Below are 22,518 nucleotides of genomic sequence, written 5' to 3'. Positions count from 1 at the left end.
TAGTTCTTATGTTTGTGTTGGAGAGTATTGGAAAGGTAACTTTTCAGGGAAAATGAACGGCAGATACATTATCCATGTGTCCTCTGCACGCATTTCGACCATTTCATTGCCGCAAGGACTTTTAACAGAGCAAAGCTTACAATGGACAAGAGGCACTGGCATATACCCACCCTCCCTGGGCCACTTTTGTCTTTTTTAGAGGCAAGCACATGGAGGTGGAACGGGACAGGGCAAGATGACAGCACATATTAAGAGCGTCAGTCACAAATAAAACCCTTGGGGATGCAAACGCTGTCCTTTGTGCCAACATGGCAGTTTCTGAAGATATAATGTTTTCACACATAATTCGAGTATATTTTTGTGTTGATGTGATGGCGCTGTTGCCTTGCAACAAGGTGACAGGGATTCAAGTCCCGAGTGTTCCCTGTATGGAGTTTGCATGTTCTCTTCGTGTTCAACTGGAAAGACATGCATGCAGGTTAGGTGGATAAGCGCTGCTAAATCGGCCTGTGTGTGCGAATGTGTATTTGTGTAGTTGTTGGCGTGTCTGTGTATTCACTCTGCGATGGGCTGGCACAATGTTCAGGGATTATTCTTGCCATGCGTCCAATGCATGCTAACACAGACTCCAGTTTCCCTGTGAATCTGCTTTGGATGAGCGAGTCTGGAAAATGGGCGGATGAATGTTAGGATTAATGGTAACGTAATATAGAATAAGGTATGTGATATATCCAGAAAAAAGTAAGTCTAAAAAGTAACAACATTAAAATAATTATATTGTAATTTCAAATAATTCACAAGTAAACTTCCATCCATCCATCCATTTTCCAACCCGCTGAATCCGAATACAGGGTCACGGGGGTCTGCAGGAGCCAATCCCAGCCAACACAGGGCACAAGGCAGGAACCAATCCCGGGCAGGGTGCCAACCCACCGCAGACAAGTAAACTTGACTTCTTAAAATATTAAACCAATATCGCCATTCTTGAATGACACAGAATTAAGTCAGCGTTTTAGCGGCCTTTTTGTCCTCGTCATTATTTGCTGAACTTTTGCTACTCTTTGCTCTTCTCTTCCCTATTTTGATTGTTTTAGTTCCTCTAATCACACGATGGGGCCGAACCTGCGTACTGGTTAAAGTGTCCGCCGTCCTGGGACCCCGCGCCCAGCGGCGTTAATTCTACTCTTCGTCACAGCTGTGCCAGCTGCGGCTCTGACGTCACCGCCCCTTGAAGTCTCGGCTCCACTCCCTCGCTCCGGTGCGTGTGGTGTCCCTACTAGAGTTTTTGTCTTGGCTTCTCGTGTCTTCGCATCTGCCGAGTGAAGGAGAATAAAAAAAGACATTTGTGAATTCGACTGCGGTTGGTAATACCCTGGAACAGAAAGAAAAAAAGTTTGTAAACTTAAGTCAAAATAAAGTTTCGACGAGCACGTGTTATGGGAATTACGCTTTGAAAGTCTTAACAGAACTGCTGGAGCTGCGACAGACGCGTCCTGCGAACACGTTGGGTTTGACTTGAAATTTAGCCGAAGAAAAGAAAAGTAACACGGCAGGCGAACGGAGGTCAGTGTCCAGCCACCCTGACTGGTAAGAAGTGCTACAGAAGGAACGCGATCCCGCTGGCTGTGGGTGCAATGGGGGACGGCAGTGCGAATGACTGCCACAACAGCACGACGGTGGCGCACGGTCAGGGTCCGATGATGAGCGCCTTGATGTTTGCTGGCGGAGTGTTGGGTAACGTGATTGCGCTGGTACTGCTGGAGGTGCGCCGCAGGAGCGACAGGGGCAAGGAGCGGCAGTCCCTCTTCCACGTCCTGGTGACCTGGCTGGTGGTGACAGACCTGCTGGGGACCTGCATGACCAGCCCGGTAGTGTTAACGTCCTACTCCCTGAATCGAACGTTGATGAATCTGCCAGACGAAGGAGCTTGTAAATATTTTGCTTTTTCTATGACTTTTTTTGCTTTGACCACCATGTCTATACTCTTTGCGATGGCTCTGGAGTGCTCTTTTTCTATTGGCCATCCTTATTTTTATGAAAGGCACATCACCAAGAGCAGCGGGTACATCGCCATGCCCGTGGTTTATCTGTTTTGCCTGCTTTTCTGTGCCATGCCACTCATGGGCTTTGGCCGGTATGTGCAGTACTGCCCTGGCACCTGGTGCTTGATTGACATGAGGGCAAAGGAGCCGGTAAACAAGGTCTATTCTCTTCTGTACGCATCGATCATGCTGCTTCTAATCATCTCAATCGTGGTGTGCAACCTCTCCGTCATCGTTCATCTTGTTCTTATGCACCGGAGGCGCAAGAAACGTCAGGGTTCCTCATTTAAGAAGGCAAAACGCTCTGTGTCCATTACAGAGGAAGTGGAACACCTTATCCTGCTGGTGGTCATGACTGTGTGCTTCATGGTGTGCTCCTTGCCCTTCACGGTCAGTATAAGTTATGTGCTAATGAAATAATGGGCTACTATACAGTATGTCCATAGTGTAAAACTAAATACAATCTGAGGATTATTTGAATGGGTGTCACAGCACCATTAACCCACTTTTGAGTGTCTGCCTACACATTGCAATTTTGAAACCAGCACATTGTCCCTGCACTACAAAACTGAGTTTTAGGTAGGTTTGTATCACTGAAGTGACCGTGTGTGTAAGGGCTGGTCTCTCCTTTGTGTTTGTCTGATACTTCTAGTGCAGGTTCCATCTCCTTCATGACCTTGTTGTGGAGTTCAAGGGTTCAGAAAAGAGCAAGGGGGATGGACTAGTTATCCGAATTAACACTCAGTCCTATTTGAACCATGAAGAAATACCCATTTTATTTGACTTAAATGTTGAAATGCTTGCAGATTACCTGAAATTTCCTTAAAGAATGGGAAGTGTAAATTCAAGCATTCATCTTGAAATTCAAAACTTAATTTAAACATGATTACTAAACCCTGTGAAAAAATGATTAAAATAAAAAAGTTCATTTTTAAGAAATATACAGTAAGTTAGATGGAAAAGGGGTGGCACGGTGGCGTAGTGGTAGTGCTGCACTGCCTCGCAGTAAGGTGACCTGGGTTCGCTTCCTGGGTCCTCCCAGCGTGGAGTTTGCATGTTCTCCCCGTGTCTGCATGGGTTTCCTCCCAAAGACATGCAGGTTAGGTGCATTGACTATCCTAAATTGTCCCTGGTGTATGTGTGTGTGTGCCCTGCGGTGGGTTGGCGCCCTGCCCGGGGTTTGTTCCTGCTTTCCGCCCTGTGCTGGCTGGGATTGGCTCCAGCAGACCCCTGTGACCCTGTGTTAGGATATAGCAGGTTGGAGGATGGATAGATGGAAAAGAATGTGTTTGTGGAGTTTTTTTTGTGTGTGTATAAATTCATAAATATTTTTGGACCCTTTTTTTTTTTGGTTGTTAATTGGGATCCAGTTTTTAATCTCAATGAAGTATTTACTCCAGCCTAGAAGCAGAATTGCAAATAGCAGCCCAGTAATGCGTCTTTTATTTATATATACTCTGTGTGTGGGTGTGTATTATATATAAAACCGATGGGACCAAAGATCAATGGCAGAACACTAAATATCAAAAAATAAGTGAAAATAAAGTTTTCCTGTTCCCCGGTGCCTTGCAAACAACAGACCAGTCTATACCTGGCTCAATGGACATGCTCACTCAGGACCTTTCTATTCAACTCACATATTTGCCCCAATCTGATTTCTGGTTCTAGATTGAGTGGTCATTTAGGCCACGTTTACATTGCTACTCAGATGTGACCTGATTCTTTGTTTTCCCATATCTGGCACAGATCTGAGTTTGGTGTAAACACTTCACACCCATATGGTATCTATTATTTTTCTTGAGAATGGATACAAGCTGCTTTTGTATGTGGTATTGAATTCCGTTTGAACTTCAGTCATGCATATCACCATCTGATCTGATTTTTGCACTAGGAACTGACTCGATTATGTCATTTTTGCACATCACGTGACACATTAAAATAATCAGGGCAGAGAAAGTGAACAATCATTACAAGTTTCTTCAGCCATTGGACATCATCAAAACAGCTAACAATACACTCTCAACTCCTGTTGTATATCCAAATTCTTCTCTGAAAGGAGGTGAAGGAAATCACAGTAGAAAATTGTAATGAATGCAGTGCCATAGCCCTTCTGTTCCAACTTCCCAGATTCAGAAACAGAACTGCCTTTCTATAATGTAGAAATTGAAACACATCAGCCAGGAATGATGTTTACACCTTACCTGAATCATGCACCACATACATAGCACATTAGCTGAAAGCGTATACAAACACTCAAGCCACTTCTACACCATACTATGTGAACACTGCAAACATCACATTGGATTTCCACCCCAATTCTGATTTGGGCATTGAGACCTGCTAATATAAACACAGACCCCATCTTCACCTTGGGTAGTCTTTTAAGCCATCCCAGGATACATTCTGAAGTCATGTATGCTCATTATAACCCTTGGACGAGCAAGCCAGGGTTTTCAGGCTAAAGTGGAGCCATTACATGGCTGGGCTTTGTAGTGTTTGTGTTGACTGCCCTCCTTTATTGTTGTTCGGGGTCTCACAGGTTACCTGCTGGGTTTAGCATCTGTTGTCCTGTGGAAATACTGCTGGCTTCCTTCCCATTTCCCATGACTTTTCTGTGCCTCTCACTATCACAGGTATTTCAGGACATTCTGCATTCACAAGGCTTACCACCCCCAGTTTTGTACATTAGATCTTTAACTGCTAGTGCTGGGTTCCTTACAGAGAAAGAGACCCTGTAGGACCCTTTATTTGCTCTGTCCATGTCCTGTCCGCCTCTGGTAGCCACTACATTGTCTTTTTGTGAAATGCAAGAAAGTGTGTTATACTTTCACAGGATTCTTGCCTTTTAAGTGTCTAGCATTGGAAGTATTTTCCAAATAAATCTTCCATCCATCAGCTTAAAGAGCCTAGTCAAGTTCTAAGGGTTGCCAAGAAAGGAACCAACTGTGGTCAGGGCACATGCACAATCACTTATATGCGGTCCAATTAGAGTCCCAAATTAACCTAACCAGAATGTCTTTGGGATACGGGATAGAAAACAGAGGAGAGAAAGAAAAAAATGTGCCAACCCTACAGTGACAGTGCCTGGGCCAGGCTTCTAATGCACTAACCACTGTGACACCATGCTACCCCTATTTTTAAAGTTCACATTTTAAAATGCGTTTCTCCAAATGCCTCTTCTTAGATTCTGTTCCAGTTTGCTCAGTGTTTTTTTTTTTTCTTTCCTTGCCTAAGGAAAATATTTTGAAGTACGTCAGGGCGTGTGATCACTGCACATCAGAGTATTGACACAAGCAAAAGCTGGTTAGTTCATATCAAACTGAACATACTCACACTCTGTTTAGATGAAGCTGATCTCCAAAGTAACTTACAAGTCTCTTTCCACTTTTCTAAAAAATCATATATTTGAACACAAATTCAGTTGGTGGTGAGGACTGGTTCACAGTCCAATATCATGGCCTCATTCGACAGTGACCGAGCCTCGTATCCAGTACTGAAATCACACTACAAATTTTGCCCACTGCCATTAATACAATTTAGTGTCTTGCAATAAAAATGAAATGACCTGCAGTGTGTACAGCAAAAGAGTAAATACAAATGAGAATGTTCTAAACAAACCGATGAATGTACTTCTGAGCCAAAAACAGTAGCAGGCATTTGAGCATTATACATAATGAATGAACCTGGGTTCGCTTCCTGGGTCCTCCCTGTGTGGAGTTTGCATGTTCTCCCCATGTCTGCGTGGGTTTCTTCCGGGTGCTCCGTTTTCCTCCCACAGTCCAAAGACGTGCAGATTCGGTGCATTGGTGATCCTAAACTGTCCCTAGAGTGTGCTTGGTGGTGTGTGTGTGTGTGTGTGTGTGCGCCCTGTGGTGGCTGGGATTGGCTCCAGCAGACCCCCGTGACCCTGTGTTAGGATATAGCGGGTTGGAAAATGACTGACTGACATAATGAATGAGAGGTTGTAGCTGTGTATAAAACTAAATATTGTTCAAATAAAGTTCTTATGGCATCTGAAATGCATCAAATCAAATTCAGTTTTCTCACAGAGTAGGACATGAGATGGCTGAAGGCCCAGGCACTGCCATATCAGATATTGATTACAATACGGCCGAAGGGTAGAGGAGGGTATGCGGCTTATCATACATGGCACTGCCAAGACCCTCAGTCTCTAGGAGGACTTTGTTGTTCAGGTGTTAGTCAGCTGGTAACTTTCATAACACTTGTAGGGGCTTTCTCTAGATGTTATATGGCTGTGAACCTTTTCAAAGCCTAACACGATGCTCCTCTTGTTGTCACTTCTATAGTGGTTGAGACTTTACCGGCTGTAGTCGATTAGTCTTTATTTTATATAGCGCCATTAACATGATGCACCATCACAAGATGCTTTACAGGGGGAACATGACAACAACACGCTGTTAACTGTAAAAATCCAGCAGTAAAATAGTATTTAGTAATAATAAACAGCAGGAGAAACAGCATGGCTGCCGCCATAGCCTGGTGGCCAGGGGCCTAACAGTCGAGGGTTTGCACAACTCACTCACTGTAGCGTGCAGAAGGAGAGGCGGGAGTTTCATGGAATGTGCAAGGAAAATTGTTAGTCAAGATGACTCCCTGCAGTATTACGAAATTTTCGTTTCTCTGTAGGTGTATACTGAAGGTATGAGAAAAGAAAGACACTCGAGGTAAAGAAACTGGGTGGGGAAAGACAGAGATCATTTTAGTAAGAAAATGGCTTGGTTTCAGGCTTTCTTGTAAGATCAGTAGCAAAAAAGCCTAAAAGGGGCAAGTCAGAACAAGCTATACCGAAAGAAAGCTTTATAGCAAGTAAGCACCTGTAATCTGTATATTTCAATAAAGCGTTAAATTATGTCATATTAAACCAGCACAGCGGCACATTATGCTGCCCTTACCGCTCTCAGGCTGAAGTCCTGGCCTAGCAGCTATTGGTGTGGAGACTGCATGGTTTCTTGGCATCTTGTGGGCTTTTCTCCCTAAGGTTACTCCTATTTCCCAGATACATTTAATAATAATAATTCTTTACATTTATATAGTGCCTTTCTTACTACTTGCAAACTCCACTCAGAGAAGACGAGGAACAAGAATCCATGATTTTCTTCCGGCGAGGCAGCAGTGCTACCATTTGTGTTAGGTGGAATGGGAAGTTTGATTTGGCTTGGTGCGCATGTGCTCCTGAATGTGCCCAATGACAACTGTCCAATGTAAATTTGCTTCTAGCCTTTTTTCCACAATGACTGGGATACAGTATATTCTAAATATCCACAACTCTAAAATTCAGAAAAACGGTATAAAGACAAACCGAACAGAACATATCCGCATACTGTAGGTCTTAACTGTGCTCCGCAGAAGCTTGTTCATAGAAGAATTAACAATTATTTGAGTGCTCAGTTTCCTTTCTCTTCTCTTCTTGTCTTGGTAATCCCATTTGACCATAAGAGCTTACCTTTTATAGCATTCCATTGCTAGTCAAGCTTCAGATATATTTCAATTCTATAACTGCATGAAAGGAAACATATGAACATTTAAACATATGAGTAGATAGCCTGGTGAGTTTAACTGAGGAAATTCAATGAAATCAATAAAACAGCATAAGGGGGAGCACAAGAGATGTCTAGTCAAATTGGGGCCTGCTGGCTAAGTGACATGAGTCACCAAGAAAAGACCTAGGATATTTGGATTTGCAGACACCATTCACGGTCTAATGGCTGCTAGGGTTTGTTCTAATAAGGTTAGGTCAGGGAAAAACAGAGTTCCCATAAGCCCCGATCACACCGCTATAATAGTGAGCTGGGTGTTTTCAGTCTTACAGGTGCTCAGAATGCACTGGCCACCAATACTAATTTGTTCTGGGCCAACACCAAGACCTCTCCTTGTTTTAATGAGACTAAATATTGTTTTTTTTGTGATGGACCCTATTCAAGTTATCTCTATAGTTTAGTTTTTCTTAGGACTGTGCTTATTTTTTTCTGTATTGTATATCTTGGTCAGGGAGTGCTACCAGGTCCGGCTGCTGTTCATAAGGGAGTCTTGCCTTGTAAGGCCTAGCTTCATCCCCCCAGTCAGTTTCCAGTTTCCTTTCGATCTCCCTAACCTTGGATCCTACACACTGTACATATTGGTTAGGTAAGAAATCGGCCGTATTGTCTGACAATTGCAAGGACCACAGTTAAAACCAAATTCTGATCATTTTCATTAAGAGTTTGCCTGTTCTCTCTCGATGTTTGTCTGAACTTTCCCGGAGTACTCCAGTTTCCTCCATAACACTGAGACATACCAAGTTATAGTACTGGGTGAATGACTGGTGTAGGTTACAGTGAGTGTGATGGACTGGGGCCTTCTTCAATGTGGGTTGGGCTGGGCCCCTCGTTTGGTGACCATAAAGTCAGGTTAAGTGAGCTCATTGAATGTCTGGAGTGTTAGATGGTCGTGTTTCAGTCCAAGGTGAAACTCAGAAAGCTGTACTGATCTTTCATAACACCCAGTTTTTACCTTCACATCATTTTGTTTTTTGATGGTTCACATACATGTTGAGATCCCAAATCGTTACATTAACCCCTCAATAACAATAAGCTAACACAGGCCAAAACAGCAAGAAAGACAGGAGTGTAAGGTAATGCTGTGCCAATTGTATGTCCTCATGCTAATAATAACACTTTTAATATGCTTAGAAGGAACTAACAATACAATAAACAGACACTTGCTAATTTTTCAGTGTTTTGTTAAGTTCACACATACACACAAAACAGCTCAGTTCTTCTAAAACATAAATATACAAATTTGAGAAGTGTTAGTGTCACAGCACTTATTCAATCAAGAACTGACTTATAATAATTAATATAATATAAGCCTTCCATCACGGGTCAGTACCATGAAGGCTTCTCACTGGCAGTTTCTTTTGTGTACCACATAGGACACTTACATGTGCTTCAATAACATAATTATTCACAGAAACCTGATTTCTAAAGTGCCACGTAAACCTTTACTCCGATTAGTGAAATCAGGTTATCAGTCCCAGAAAAACCTTATCAACAGACTTGGATTTCTCCACAAATAACTCAGCCATGTAAACCTTTAACTGGGTTACTGTAAAAGATTTTGTAGTCTGCACATGTCCGTTGCACTCTGTCCACCTTCGCCTTCACATGTGTTTGCTTTGCACACGCTTCGAGCAGCCATGGGTATTAGCATCCATGAAATAAATTTACAGAGGCAAATGTTTGAGTAATCACATTATTCCTTGTCCTGGCTGAAATAATATGTATGAATATTTGAGAAATCGCCAATTTTGTGTTGATGAGCTCAGCATACAGCACTAAACTCAGCAGCACAATCTCAAGAGAAGTAAGGCAACACATTAAAAGTTACACTTGTTACGTAGTCCGATTACTTTTTAAAGTAACAAGTAACCTCACACAATACTTATCTTAATGAAGTAAAAATACCAATGTTGTTGTTATTATTCCAGTAGCACTGGGTTTAAGACAAGAGGCACACATATTGGGTTGGTCCATTGCAGGGGTCAGTCGCACAGCCAGGTAGAAAAGAGTTTGCAGCATACAATCTGGTAACAGAAACCTATAAATAAATCGTTAATTTGACTAAACATCTCTCTATGATAAAAAAAAATCTTGGAAGGAGACGAGACGTGATTGTCTCAGAGAGACACTTTCACGTCCCGCGAAGACGTAAAAGTGAAAAGAACTCGAATATATGGACATAGGTGATATGACAGAAGTGCACTGCGCAAGATACAGATCACGTGGCACGGCAGCAGCAGCAGCAAGCCAGCAGTTGATCGAGCAAAGAAAAAAACTGTATGTGTTTCCCATTGTATCACTGTTTAAGAGGGGGTGTTGGAGCGACCACGTCTCCTTGGGGTGCGTTCAGCCTCCCTCTTCAAAACGCGAGAGGCAGAGATGTGAAGTGGTTGGCGCGTAGCTCAGGCGAGACGGAGGGGGAGGGGGTGGGCGAGCAAAGCGAGTAGGGGGCGAAGTCCCATAGTATTTATAAAACACAAGAAAATTATCACAGGCATCATGCTTATTTTGGAATTCATGGTGACCAATGATGATGTTTAACTCATTTTTTTTTGTGTGCAGTTTAATAAGGTCAGAGTGTTTTGCCAGGCAAGAACACCAGAAGAGTATTCTTATGAAACCAGTTTCTGCCTTAACCGGGTTATTCACCTTAATCCGATTTATGCGTGTGCAAGTAAACAGAGTTGCCTGCTGTTAAAAATGTGAGGCCTGTCCGCGATTTGAAGTGCCCATCATTGCTTTCTGCCTTGAGTGTGCTCATGTTGGAAACTTGAAAATCAATTTTTTATTTCCACTGAATATTGAATAAACTCACTGTTAGCACTGTTAGTTCTGCTAATAGTAAATTACTAGGCCCTGAGATATTTCTCTCTACTGCTTCCAAACTATTTAAGTATATTTTTTTCCTACGCCATTTAAGATTAATTGGCTAAACTTCACTTCTTCGGGGGAGTTGATGTACTTTATGTCTTTGTAATCTGATGGGAAATTCTGGGTGAAAATGATTATGAATAGTGCATTAGAAAATGGAGCTTCCTGTCACAGAAAGGTAGGAAGAAACAATATGAGGCATCCAACTGGAGTAGAAGTGACAAGAGCAGAGTTCACATGGCTCTCCTTAAGCGTCTCAGAGGCAGCTAGCACTGAAGTTCATGCAGCCCTGCTCACCGTGACTCCTACAAGGTGGCACACACTCACTATGTAGGCCATAATTGAAACTCTGCATAGAAATCGCTGTCAATATGACTGTGCCTCCCAGGACATGCTGTTTGGTCCCGTTTCACCTTACATTAGAAAATAATATCTTAGCCTGACTAACTGAACTCCAGACTCTGTGGAGATTATAAATAAAGATGTAACTGATATTTTTTTAAACTTTCACATGCCATAAACTTTTATTAAGTGGGCTCATTGAATGTTTGGACTATTAGATGGCTGTTTTTCAGTCCAATCTGAAACTCGGAAGGCAGTTGTGACCTTTTGTAAGTTTATTCTTTCACATCATTCTTTTGTTTTGTCATCATGATGGTTCACATGCATGTTGAAATTTTGAATCTTTAGTTTAAAAATTTCAAAATGTTATTTTTTGTTTCTATTTGTAATCCCATAATGAATCAGCATGTTTCACAAAGGCCTGAACTCTGTCAGAACACAGTGTGAAGCCTCAAATCCTGACTTGAAGGAAGTGGCTAGGAAAAGAGAAGAATGACATCTGAGCTCTCAGCTCCCACCATTGAGGTATCCTGATAAAGGACGTTAATCAATCAGACCACACTGAGTAGTTAATTAATCATCTGCACTGTACGGCCAAAAGGACTGTGCATCCCAGGACATATCTGACTCCATCTTACTTTATGTTAGAAAGTCATATCTTCACCTGATTAGCTGAATTCCAAAATCTTTTAAGCTTTTTAATAATGATAACTGATTTTTCTGGAACTTTTAATTGTGTCCCGTTCTCTTTTTCCACTCTATAGAAATGTTATGTCGTTTTTGTAGCATGCTTAACCCAGACCTGGGTCATGGGGTTTTGGGCTGGAGCCCATCCCAACCAGCACAGGGCACAAGGCAGGAACAAACCCTGGACCAGTGTGAACACAAACACACACACCCACACACCAAATACACATCAAATACACATAAAATAAATACACAATGCCCGTTTGGCATTGCCAATTCACTTAGCCTGCATGTCTTTGGGAGGAAACCCACCCGGGCACAGCGAGAACATGCAAGTTCCATGGAACGTGAACCCGAGTCTCCTTACTGATAGGCAGCAGTGCCACCACTGTGCCCCATGGCCCCCAAACAGAAATACTGCAGAGCATTTCATGAAAACAAATCTGTCAATGGATGCACTCAAAAACCATCCTGTGCACCCATTCATTTATTTCTTACAAAAAATAACCCCGCATGGTCACATACATTGGCAGGCAAATTCTACAGTTAATTTTACACATTGTGGAGGTCAGATCAGCTTCTGTTCATTTTAGATAAATGGCCGCTGGGCATCCATTCAACATGTTTATTAATTGGAGGCTGCCCTGCTGCTAATTGCATGCACTGTTCAGTCAAGCAGCTCTGGTTTGCTTTCTGTCTATCAGGACAGAAAATCTTATTTATGTAATTTCTCTAACAACTGTTTGTCACAACTAATGTTCGCTTTCCTCTAAATTTAACTGTTTATAGCAAAGGTTTTTAACCTTTTTTTCTTATTGGAATCTCGTTAGGCCAAGAATGAGGTCCCCTTGGTGGTTTTCACTTCACTGTGGTATTTTATTATTTTGTGTAGTAACTAGTCTTTCAAAAGAGTTGTTGAACCTCCATATTCTATGCATAGTTTTAAAACACTTTATTTGATTGGTTTACATGTTATCTATTAATGTGTTTTTATTTTAAACCCAATTATAGCATACTGCATACATGAAAATTAATATGAAGAGAACAATAACGCCTGGGTGGTCCGAGTGGTTTAGCCCCATTTTCTTTTTTGCTCTGACAGGTTGGGCACACACTGTCTGATGTTTGATTGGGATCGGGGCCTTTAGTAACTGCAAAGTATAAGTACATGTCTGTGTGCATCTGCCAACATAAGACAATAAGCATCATTGAATGGAAACAAAAATATCTGACCGCTGACATGAGGGGGAAATAAGGCGTCTTTAATGTCTAAGTGTCTGTTTCACTCAGGCAAACATTGCTGTGCAAATCCAATCTTTTTCAAAAATGGTTTTCCTTAAAACCCTAGGCTAAGAATGACTAGTTTCGATTTTGCACCTTTGCTATTCCTCCATCGATTCATTCATTGTGATGTACTTCTGTTTCACGCCACTTCAGAGTCACAAGAAGGCCGTGTCTATGCCAGCAGCATGAGGTGCAAAGTGGGAACCAGAATTACAGGGGTGGGCAAAGGTTGGCTTACAGTTGCGAGTACACGAAACATACATATCTTTTAGGTAATTTGAGTATTACGAGATTGTATCGAAGTGCACTGTGCCATTGTGACATTCCTTTGAGTTAATAAAGCTATTGTAATAATCATAACCTGCATGTCTTTTTCCATATGAACAACTGTAAACGTACTTTTGCCCACCCCTATATAATTGAAGGAACCTTGAGCAGACACAGATATGATCAACAACAACATACATTTCAGTGTGTCTTTTTTTATTATTATTAATTTCCGGCATTATCTTGGATGGATGTGTTGATACAGTATGTGGAAAATAAAAGCTGCTATTAATGTATGTAGGCATATCCAATCACCATTGAAAATCATAACTAACAATAAAAAAACAACAGATTTGTACATCATAAATTGTCACATATTGTACACATGCAGCAGAGCGATCAGTCTGACAGGAAACATAAAGTTAAGCTCCAGCACGTTGCCTCCACTCCACATCTCAGTGCTCCACCTGAACATGGCACAACAACCAGTCACATCTCCGTGGATGGCGCTGCCATTACAGCATATTAGGCAATCACCAAGGGTGCAGATCATTAGGAGGGGCAAAACCAAGCCGAATGGGTTAGCTACCGAACAGTCGCTTGGCACACTAATAAGCTTGGCCTAGGGCACAATATAACCTGTCACCAGCACTGCACGCCTCGCTGAAGTTTTACCAACATCAAGCAGTTTGACCCCAGGAACACAACTCATTTGCCATGGCACTAATGAAGGGGTATGGCAAGAATACAGCAGTCTCTGTCGTTACATTCACAGCTTGTAGTGAAATAACATTAGGCATTCATATTAAAAAAGACAAATGTGCAAAGATGTGAAAAGCATACAGTAGACCACTGAATACACAGTAGATTTATTTTCATGCCCATTTTCAGATTTCAACAAGCATTCTTCCATTTTGACAGTGGCCTAGATTAGAAATGGTAGAAGTGTAACAAAACAAAGGAGGAAATGCCAAAGAAGAACAATGGGAGCAGCGCCTTCGTTGACCGGTCACCACCTCTGTTGGCTTGGCTCATTCTCCTTGTGTCTTTGTGAGCTTTTCTCATTACTTTGGACTTTCTCCAACATCCTAACAGTGTGCACATTAGATTAACTGACAACTCTAAATTGTCACGATCAAACGCGAGTTCAGGTGCGTATGTAAGTGTGCACCATGCTAGGCTCGTGTCCTGAACTAAATAAATAAATGAATGAATGGATGCTCAGGTTGGTTCTTCAGTGCATTGCTGTAATTGACAGATTTGTTTTTTTCAATTGCTCTACAGCTTTTCATTCAAAGGTTTCTCTCCAAAAGCTGTATATACAAAAATAATAATAATTATTAATTTTATACATCCCAACATTTGCATGGGAAGTGGCATGGATCGTGGACTATATTAAAGACAGACCTCAGTATGTGCGTCTTGGGAACTGCACGTCTGACATTGTGGTCAGCAACACAGGAGCGCCACAAGGGACTGTACTTTCTCCGGTCCTGTTCAGCCATGTGAATTTCCCATTGGGATTAATAAAGTATCTATCTATCTATCTATCTATATACATCGGACTTCCAATACAACTCGGAGTCCTGCCATGTACAAAAGTTCGCTGATGACACTGCTATCGTGGGCTGCATCAGGAATGGGCTGGAGGATGAGTACAGGGACCGAATCAATGACTTTGTTAAATGGTGCGACTCAAACCACCTACAACTGAACACCAGCAAAACCAAGGAGCTGGTGGCGGATTTTAGGAGGCCCAGACCCCTCATAGACCCCGTGATCATCAAAGGTGACTGTGTACAGATGGTGCAGACCTATAAATATCTTGGAGTGCAGCTGGATGATAAATTAGACTGGACTGCCAATACTGATGCGTTGTGCAAGAAAGGACAGAGCCGACTATACTTCCTTAGAAGGCTGGCGTCCTTCAACATCTGCAATAAGATGGTGCAGATGTTCTATCAGACAGTTGTGGCAAGCGCCCCCTTCTACGCAGTGGTGTGCTGGGGAGGCAGCATTAAGAGGAAAGACGCCTCACGCCTGGACAAACTGATTATGGAGAATCCACTGCATCCACTAAACAGTATCATCTCCAGACAGAAGAGCAGCTTCAGCGACAGACTGCTGTCACTGTCCTGCTCCACTGACAGATTGAGGAGATCGTTCCTCCCCCAAACTATGCGACTCTTCAATTCCACCCGGGGGGGTAAACGTTAACATTTAACATTATACAAACTTATTATCTGTTTTTCACCTGCATTATTATCATTCTTTAATTTAATATTATTTATTAATCCCAATGGGAAATTCACATTCTCCAGCAGCAGCATAATAATACAATAAAGTATCTATCTATCTATCTAATAATAATAATAATTAAGCAACTAGGCAAAAAAGTAATGTGTCTTAATTGCATTCCTTTCCATGGAGATGTTTCACACAAGCCAGTTCTACTTCTGGTGAAGCTCTTTAGAGAGCCTGACTGGAATAGCGCACGTGGTCAGGGAGGTCTTCTGGTACAGTGAAGATTGGGACTTCACGAATGTTTTAATTTTAATATTAATTTGATTAACTAAATAGATCACTACTCTACTAAATAAGCATTTTGTGCCAGTGGTCCAAATCCTCCTGAGTGCCCTCTGAGATGATAGAGAATCCTCTGAAAATTAGAAAATGTTCCTCATAAAGACGAAATTCAAGCGGCACAATCAATAGCAAAACTGCATGTTCTTCCCACCGGTTTGTGACCCCAATCTATAGAGATATGTCTTTGAGAAACAGCTGCTTACTCCTACATTGCTCCACATTTTATGCTTGATGCTTTTGTAGAATATTTTCACACTTTTTTTTTTTTGGACGAGGCATCTGTTCTCCATTACCCCAGATGGGAAACGCATAAACATAACATTCTCAAACTTCCATAATCCAATTCAGGCGTGTTGGGGGCCAGGGTCTAAGCTGGCTTGGGGAAAGTAGGTTTGAATCATCCTTGAATTAAACAAATAAAAGATATTACAGGCTGGTGTCAGGGTTTGTCTTCCGCTAATACTGTGAATGACTAGAATTCACTGCAAGAGGTAACCGTTATCTAAACCCTTACTAATACTAAACAAAGAGTTAATGATTAAACAAAACAACAAGTAATTTACAACACAAAAGTAAATAAGTCTGACTTGGAAAGGAAAAATGATTATTCAATAAACTGGAAAACACAAATGGAGAAGAAGAATAAACAAACAAGGACATCAACAAAAAATGGAAAAAACTACTAATAGTTCAAAGACTATATTCACATTCAATACATTTTTAGCAAAACAAGAAAAGAATCTGAGTCTCAGTGCTCCAAAAATCTCATGCACTTTAGACGAAAAGTAAGTAAACCAAAGGAGAAAAACATAAAGGGCAAACACCCAAAAGCAATAGGCTCTAGTAGAGGTCCTCTGCATGGTGAAAACACTCCATACCTCAGCCAAGTCCCCAACGACTGAGCTTCAGGTGGTCTGGCAGCACACCTGAGGAATTAGCAGTAGTGTGGGTCTCCTGCCCTATTGGCTCAAATCTTAGCCAAAAATAAACATCAGGAGTAAAGGAATACAAAAGTGAGAAAGTGCAGAGCCGGGCTGGACAGCACATGAGAGTTAATAGATTTCCTGTACCCTCACTCATTCTGTGAGGCACACACCCACTCGCACGCTGCTCTTTGGTTAAACAAAAGTATCTTATTTCGAAATTGCATGCCTTCTTCTCTAAAAGAGCTTATATTCAAGTGTTCTGCTGGCATGAAGTAGTTATTGCAAAGTATTTTTTGGGTCCACTGAAAGTTCTAAAATATCCATTGGCTGAAAGAAGCATCCATTTTTTTTCCTTTCAGCTTTGATTTTTCATCCAAACTTTCTTTTTTTTTAACTTCTATCCACATTATCTGTTGGAGTGCGCCATTTAGAACTGTTGAGTTATACAGTATTGCACAAACACACTAATTCTGTTCTAAACATAAGATGAAAGTTAGAAACATATTATTTCAGCTCTTATGTCTTTAGTAGGTGTGTATCGAACGTGGAATATGAAGGGTATCAGGGAAAGTTTTGGGTGCTGAGCCGGAGGTAATCCAATGGGAAGAAGGCCAAAGTGAGTGAAAGCTGGCCAGTGGAGAACATAAATAGGGCAGGTAAAAGGTCACTCAGACCACCAGTGATGGCAGAATGTGAGGATCAACAGTGGTTTAAGAGTCTTTGAATCCCAGTGGCAGAAGAAAGACACATAAAAATTGTGGCTATGATCAAAAGCAGTCACAATATGCTTGGTGAGGTTTTTGATCCACAACCTCTTTATGACCATGGTGGCTCATACTGCGGCAAAGGTTTTAAAGTCGGTTCTCACGTCCCTCTAGCACAGAATGGTAATGGCTTCCGGCACAGGGGGCATGATGGAGTGAAGTCTGACTAAGAGACAGTACCCCCCTCGGAGATTTACAAAGTATATCAAAGCAAAACAAAATCAACAGATACTTGTTGACGTGTCGGCTAGGTCCCTGACAAGTGGCAACAGGTAGGATCTATAAACCAAAAAGTTCTTCAGTGCAAATGCGCAGCATTGGCCTCCTTCAAAGGGAACTAAAATACAGTCTGTAGATCATACTCCTCACTTCTGAGGTTTAATATGTTTGTCATGTCAATGCACATTCTAAGAACGGCTTGGCAATACAAGCTATTGTACACGCAACTCTTCATTTAGCTGGCTGTGTTTCCCTACTTTATCAAAGGTGTCGTCTTTCCCCAGTTTTTCCGGAATGTTGATAACGGATGGGTCAGAGTTGCTGTAAATATACGCCTGTTCTCCCATTAAGCTTTCTTTTATACATCCCAACATTTGCATGGGAAGTTGCATACGCACATTTCAAGCCTCTTCTTGTGCATATGTAAGTTTTATAAATGAGGCACCATACTTTCTGGTACTGCCCAGCAGCTTTTAATTTCTTGTGAGTCATTTCAAATTTTATGGCCACGATGTTATCTATAAAGATACCACTTCCTGTTCACGTATTTCTACTCTTGGATCTTTCCTCGACTACCCTTTAACTTAACACCAGAAAAGACTCACTTGGCACAACAGCAGCTAAGCTAGCACTAAAATCTCTGTGGAAGACCCCCGATGCACTTTTGTTCACCTGTTGAAAGGCTACCTTTCTTATTTTGGCTTATCTTGAACTTTCTGGGAGATGGATTAACCGGACATCACAAGATATCATTAAAATTTGCCAACAACTGACACAACTATTACACACCCAGATAACTAGAAATCAATCCTCCTCCCAGTAAGACAAATTTTCTAATGTTTAAAAATAAAGGGGGGGAGGGACATTCTCTTTTTCCCTAATGGACTCCAGCCAACAAGTATGTACCCCAACTTAGGGCAGGGTTAGGGATGTTGTTTTATGCACACTTTTGGCATTTGAATTTGAAGCAGGTCATATAAGTATCAGGTTTATTGCGTCTGTTTTTTTTGGTTATCGGTCTTTTTATACTTACATAATAAATTAATTTGATAACCAAAAAACAGAATTCTTTTTGTGAACTAAAGGCCTCTACTTGCTGTTTCATATGTTTGCAGTGGCCCAGTGCTAATGTAAGTCATGTTGTTTGCTTGTTTAACTGCTGAATTCAAGTTCCCGGTTACTGGCTATTTCTTCTTTATTAAAATAATGAAAGGACTATTGGGTGTAATCTTTGCACTTTCTGAAACATATTTGCATGAGTTTAGAGAGTAATGTAAAAAGTAAAGTAATTAGTAATTTGATTACTTTTTCCAAGAAGTAATGACTAATTTAATCCTGTAACAATTACAGAACAGTAAGTCGTCATTTGTAAAGGATCACTTTCTTTGAGTAGCTACTGAAACTCGGGTTATATTTTTCACTGTAGATTTCGGTTTCACAAATCTTTCTTTTTGCTGATTCATTCTCAGAAATTCCGTCTATATCCCCTTTACATACAACATATTACTGGAAATAAAAAATGTAATTTTTTTCACGTACACTATGTATTTGAACTAACAGTTAAATATTCAGTTTTAAGGACATTTTTGTGTCCAACAGCTCCTAGCCAAATCTAAAATGAACAGTAGAGTCTCCTCAAAGAAGAACCACAACATTTTGTCAGTTCCAGTTTCTCACCGTTGTTTTCTCATTTGTTCCTGCAGGTTCGCTCCTACACCAATGTTTTCAGTGTGGAGAAGAATCATCAAAGGGATCTCAAAGCGCTTCGCGCTTTATCCATGAACTCCATCTTTGACCCATGGATATTTACCATTCTCAGACCTTCAGTTAGACGCTTCCTACTGACTACGGTCTGCAACATTGCTTCTTCCAAGAGCAAGAAATGTAGCCCTGAGGACGCACTCCTTCAGAGCACCAAACTCGGCCAAATGGAGATGTGCTGCAATCCAGACATAAACACAGCGCCAGTTTTAACCAGCAACAGGCAAGATAAACTTGGAAATTAAACAAAAGGAGAAGATGCTGCTGCGGCCTCATCAGTAGCATGCTAACCAGCATTGCACTGCTTTTGAAGGAAAAAAAAAAAACACAGGGTTCAAATAACTGGTGGCCATTGACAGTGTGTTGAAGCAATGAGCCATGAGTTAACACCTACACATTAAAATATAGGATAGTCATCTCAGGAGCAGAAGGAACTAAAAAGGCCTTAATGTTGAGAAAGAAGTCAACACCTCCCCGAACATCACACAGCCTCTTAATGGAGACTGTGGAGCATGCTGCATATGTCGCCTAGGACTGACATGAGGCTCAGTAAATCAACAGTTAGAACTCCTGTGCTTCATAGAGTCCTCTGCAATGTAAAGACTCCAGTTTGAATGATGAACTTCTTCACGTCTACAGCCCGCCATATCATGGGAACAGTTGGTGCTGGTGAACCGACTAGAGTATACCAGGCATGACGGAAGAAAACAAGTGGAAGGTTGTAGGACCTGAAGACGAACCAAGTGGGAGAAGAATCAAATGACAAATTGGGAAAACTTGAAAATGTAACTGATGTGCCAGGGCACTGGGGCTCAGAGGAAGTCCCATTAGGTGTGCAGGTCTAAACAGATCTGGGGGTAGAGGTGCACCACCTTGTAGGCCAAGTATTGGCATGTCTGTTTTATTTACTTAAAGGGAGCAGTCATTTCTCACTACATTGCCCACCATTCTCCTGAGTGGACAAAACTATAAGCCTTTAATTGCCTGGCATTGAAAAGTCACATCAAGGTGTGTGAGTAGCTCTGAAAGTACAGAATTGTTGGGTGTGTCAGCCAGAAGAAATGTTGGTAAATGCCAAAGGTGGTGCTTCCCGAGAAATGGTTAATAGGAAAAAAGCTAATCGGTGAATTGTGAAACTCAGTGTTACTTTTATGGCCACTGTGAAGTAGAGTTACACATTTCAATAAATTACATAAAGGGGCATTTTACCCGTTAAATCATATCTATTTTTGTTATATTGTGTGTTATAAAGGAATACTTTTAGTTTGAATGGAGAAACAAATCTTGTTGAAATTAAATTAATTGTGACCAATACTTACAGAATTTTGTGGTTGTGTGCACGCAAACACTTTTTAGGTATTCAGGTGTCAAATTCTGTGCCGGGTCACCAGGCCTTGTGGAGTGGAGTGTGTCATCAAGAGCGCATTTGTGGGGTGCGTGGGTCTGGCATTCACAACACACACGTAACTAGACTACCAGTGCAGAACGTTAGGGCTTGTGGAGCAAGACACTGGGTACTGTCTAAAGAGAACAAGTCCCTATAACCAGAAGGCTTTGCTCTGCCAATAGCGTATAGGTCTGTTGCTAATTTCAGTTTATCATTTTGAGGTTGTACTGTATCTTCTGCAGCTCATTATAACAATAACAGAAACAATCAAGGCAGCATGTTTCAATACAAAATAGGACAACATACCAAGAGGCATTGCAACTAACATCCACCAGTTATACTGGCTGCTGGTTTCTTGTAACTCCTGGTGTTTCCAGTCCTGGGAAAATCTCATATAGAAACAAAGTGATGGTTTACAGCGAACATTCACAGATCCTTCACCTCCTACCTCTGCTCTGGTTCAAACATCCCCAGTGCCGTTCATCTTAACCATATCTCTCAGTCCTGTTAGTTCCAGTAACTATCAATGTACTTCCTTCAGGTAGGATGTTGTCTAAACATCAGAGATGACTCCATTTTTAAAAAAAGGGACTTTGCCCTTCTCGAAGGTCAGCAGATTTGACACTCAAGCACACATTATACTAAATTCAGTTACTGCAATTAATCAAGAAAAGGTGAGCACACAGCAGCTGGTAAGCTGACAAACCTAAATGAGGGCATCTCAACGCTCATGTGGTTTACTGGCACACGAGTCTCCTGGATCTGAGCATCCTGGGTATTGCACCGCTTAGTGAGTGCTGAGGAGTAACATCATGGTATGTGAGCCATGCGCTGGCATCTCAAGGCCGGTGAATCTAAACAGCCTTGCAGACGTCTGCCTTTCTCACCAGAAGGTTGGCAAATGTCAGAAAGAATTCCAGAGATGTACAAAGCATTTAGTCCCAGCAATGAGCATTTCAGACATTTTTTGTGATTACAGTACGGTTTAACCGAGGGCACCAGAATCTGGTAGTTTCCAGGGTGAGGTTTATCAGCCCCACACATTTCTTAGAGATTCTTTATGATTATCTTGGTGCAGGTCAGGGTATAAAATCAATTTTAACCCCAGAAAAATAGAAGCATCTCCGCTGTACAAGTACGAATTGTGGACCACCGGGGTGCATACAGCCACCCTAACCCAACACAGACAGGCAGGCACACAAGTGCCACACACAACACATTTTTATTCAAGACTGGGGAAGCACTTTTCCTCACTCCTCAGAGCACAGCACAATACAAAGCACCAAACCTCACCTCACCTCACCTCACCTCACCTCACCTCTCCTCACCTCACCTCACCTCACCTCACCTCACCTCACCTCACCTCACCTCACCTCTCCTCCTTCATCCATCTCCTCCTGACTCTGGCTCTCTGAATGGAGTGAGGTAGCCCCTTTTATGTTACTCCTGGGAGTTCTGCAGGTGGCTGATTAGTGTTACCTGGAATCACTCCCAGGTGTGATGGACGTTCAAAATAAAGCTCTGTAGTTCTCCCTGAAAGCCCCCACATAACCCAGCAGGGCTGCACCAAACTCCTACTCCCAGCATGCACTGCAGGAATCAGTAGTGCCGCAGCCGCCCAGGAGGGCTGCCCTCTAGTATCCCAGGGGAGGTAGTGCCTCACAGATGCTCTTTCCCCTGTTCCTCCCATCCAGCTGGCATCCTGGCTGGGTAATGGCCGTGGCTGCCTGTCACACAATATACAAGTGGAAATTGAAGCTGCAGTATGTAAGTGTTTACAATATTGGCTCAAACACAGGAAGCAAAGGATTATGATGAGGGGAA

General features: G+C 41.9%; 1 protein-coding gene across 1 annotated transcript; it reads left to right on the top strand.

Moving 5' to 3' along the window:
• The first annotated feature begins 1,123 nt into the window (after nucleotides 1-1,123).
• Nucleotides 1,124-20,621, top strand: LOC114666806 (prostaglandin E2 receptor EP2 subtype-like). Its single transcript, XM_028821814.2, has 2 exons — nucleotides 1,124-2,432; nucleotides 19,250-20,621. Exons 1-2 carry the CDS (start codon nucleotides 1,635-1,637, stop codon nucleotides 19,550-19,552), a joined length of 1,101 nt encoding a protein of 366 aa, XP_028677647.1. The 5' UTR covers nucleotides 1,124-1,634; the 3' UTR covers nucleotides 19,553-20,621.
• Nucleotides 20,622-22,518: the final 1,897 nt, after the last annotated feature.

The sequence above is a fragment of the Erpetoichthys calabaricus genome, chromosome 16 (assembly GCF_900747795.2).
Source record: "Erpetoichthys calabaricus chromosome 16, fErpCal1.3, whole genome shotgun sequence".
In the NCBI taxonomy this organism is placed as follows: Eukaryota; Metazoa; Chordata; class Cladistia; order Polypteriformes; family Polypteridae; genus Erpetoichthys; species Erpetoichthys calabaricus.
Note: the sequence above shows the minus strand (reverse complement) of the source record. Positions and strands in the feature narration are given on the sequence as shown.

Excerpts from the sequence above, each read along its gene's own strand:
- LOC114666806 (XM_028821814.2), top strand. The coding sequence starts at position 1,635 with ATGGGGGACGGCAGTGCGAATGACTGCCACAACAGCACGACGGTGGCG. Across the intron at positions 2,433-19,249 it reads TGTGCTCCTTGCCCTTCACG|GTTCGCTCCTACACCAATGT; the intron begins GTCAGTATAAGT and ends TTGTTCCTGCAG.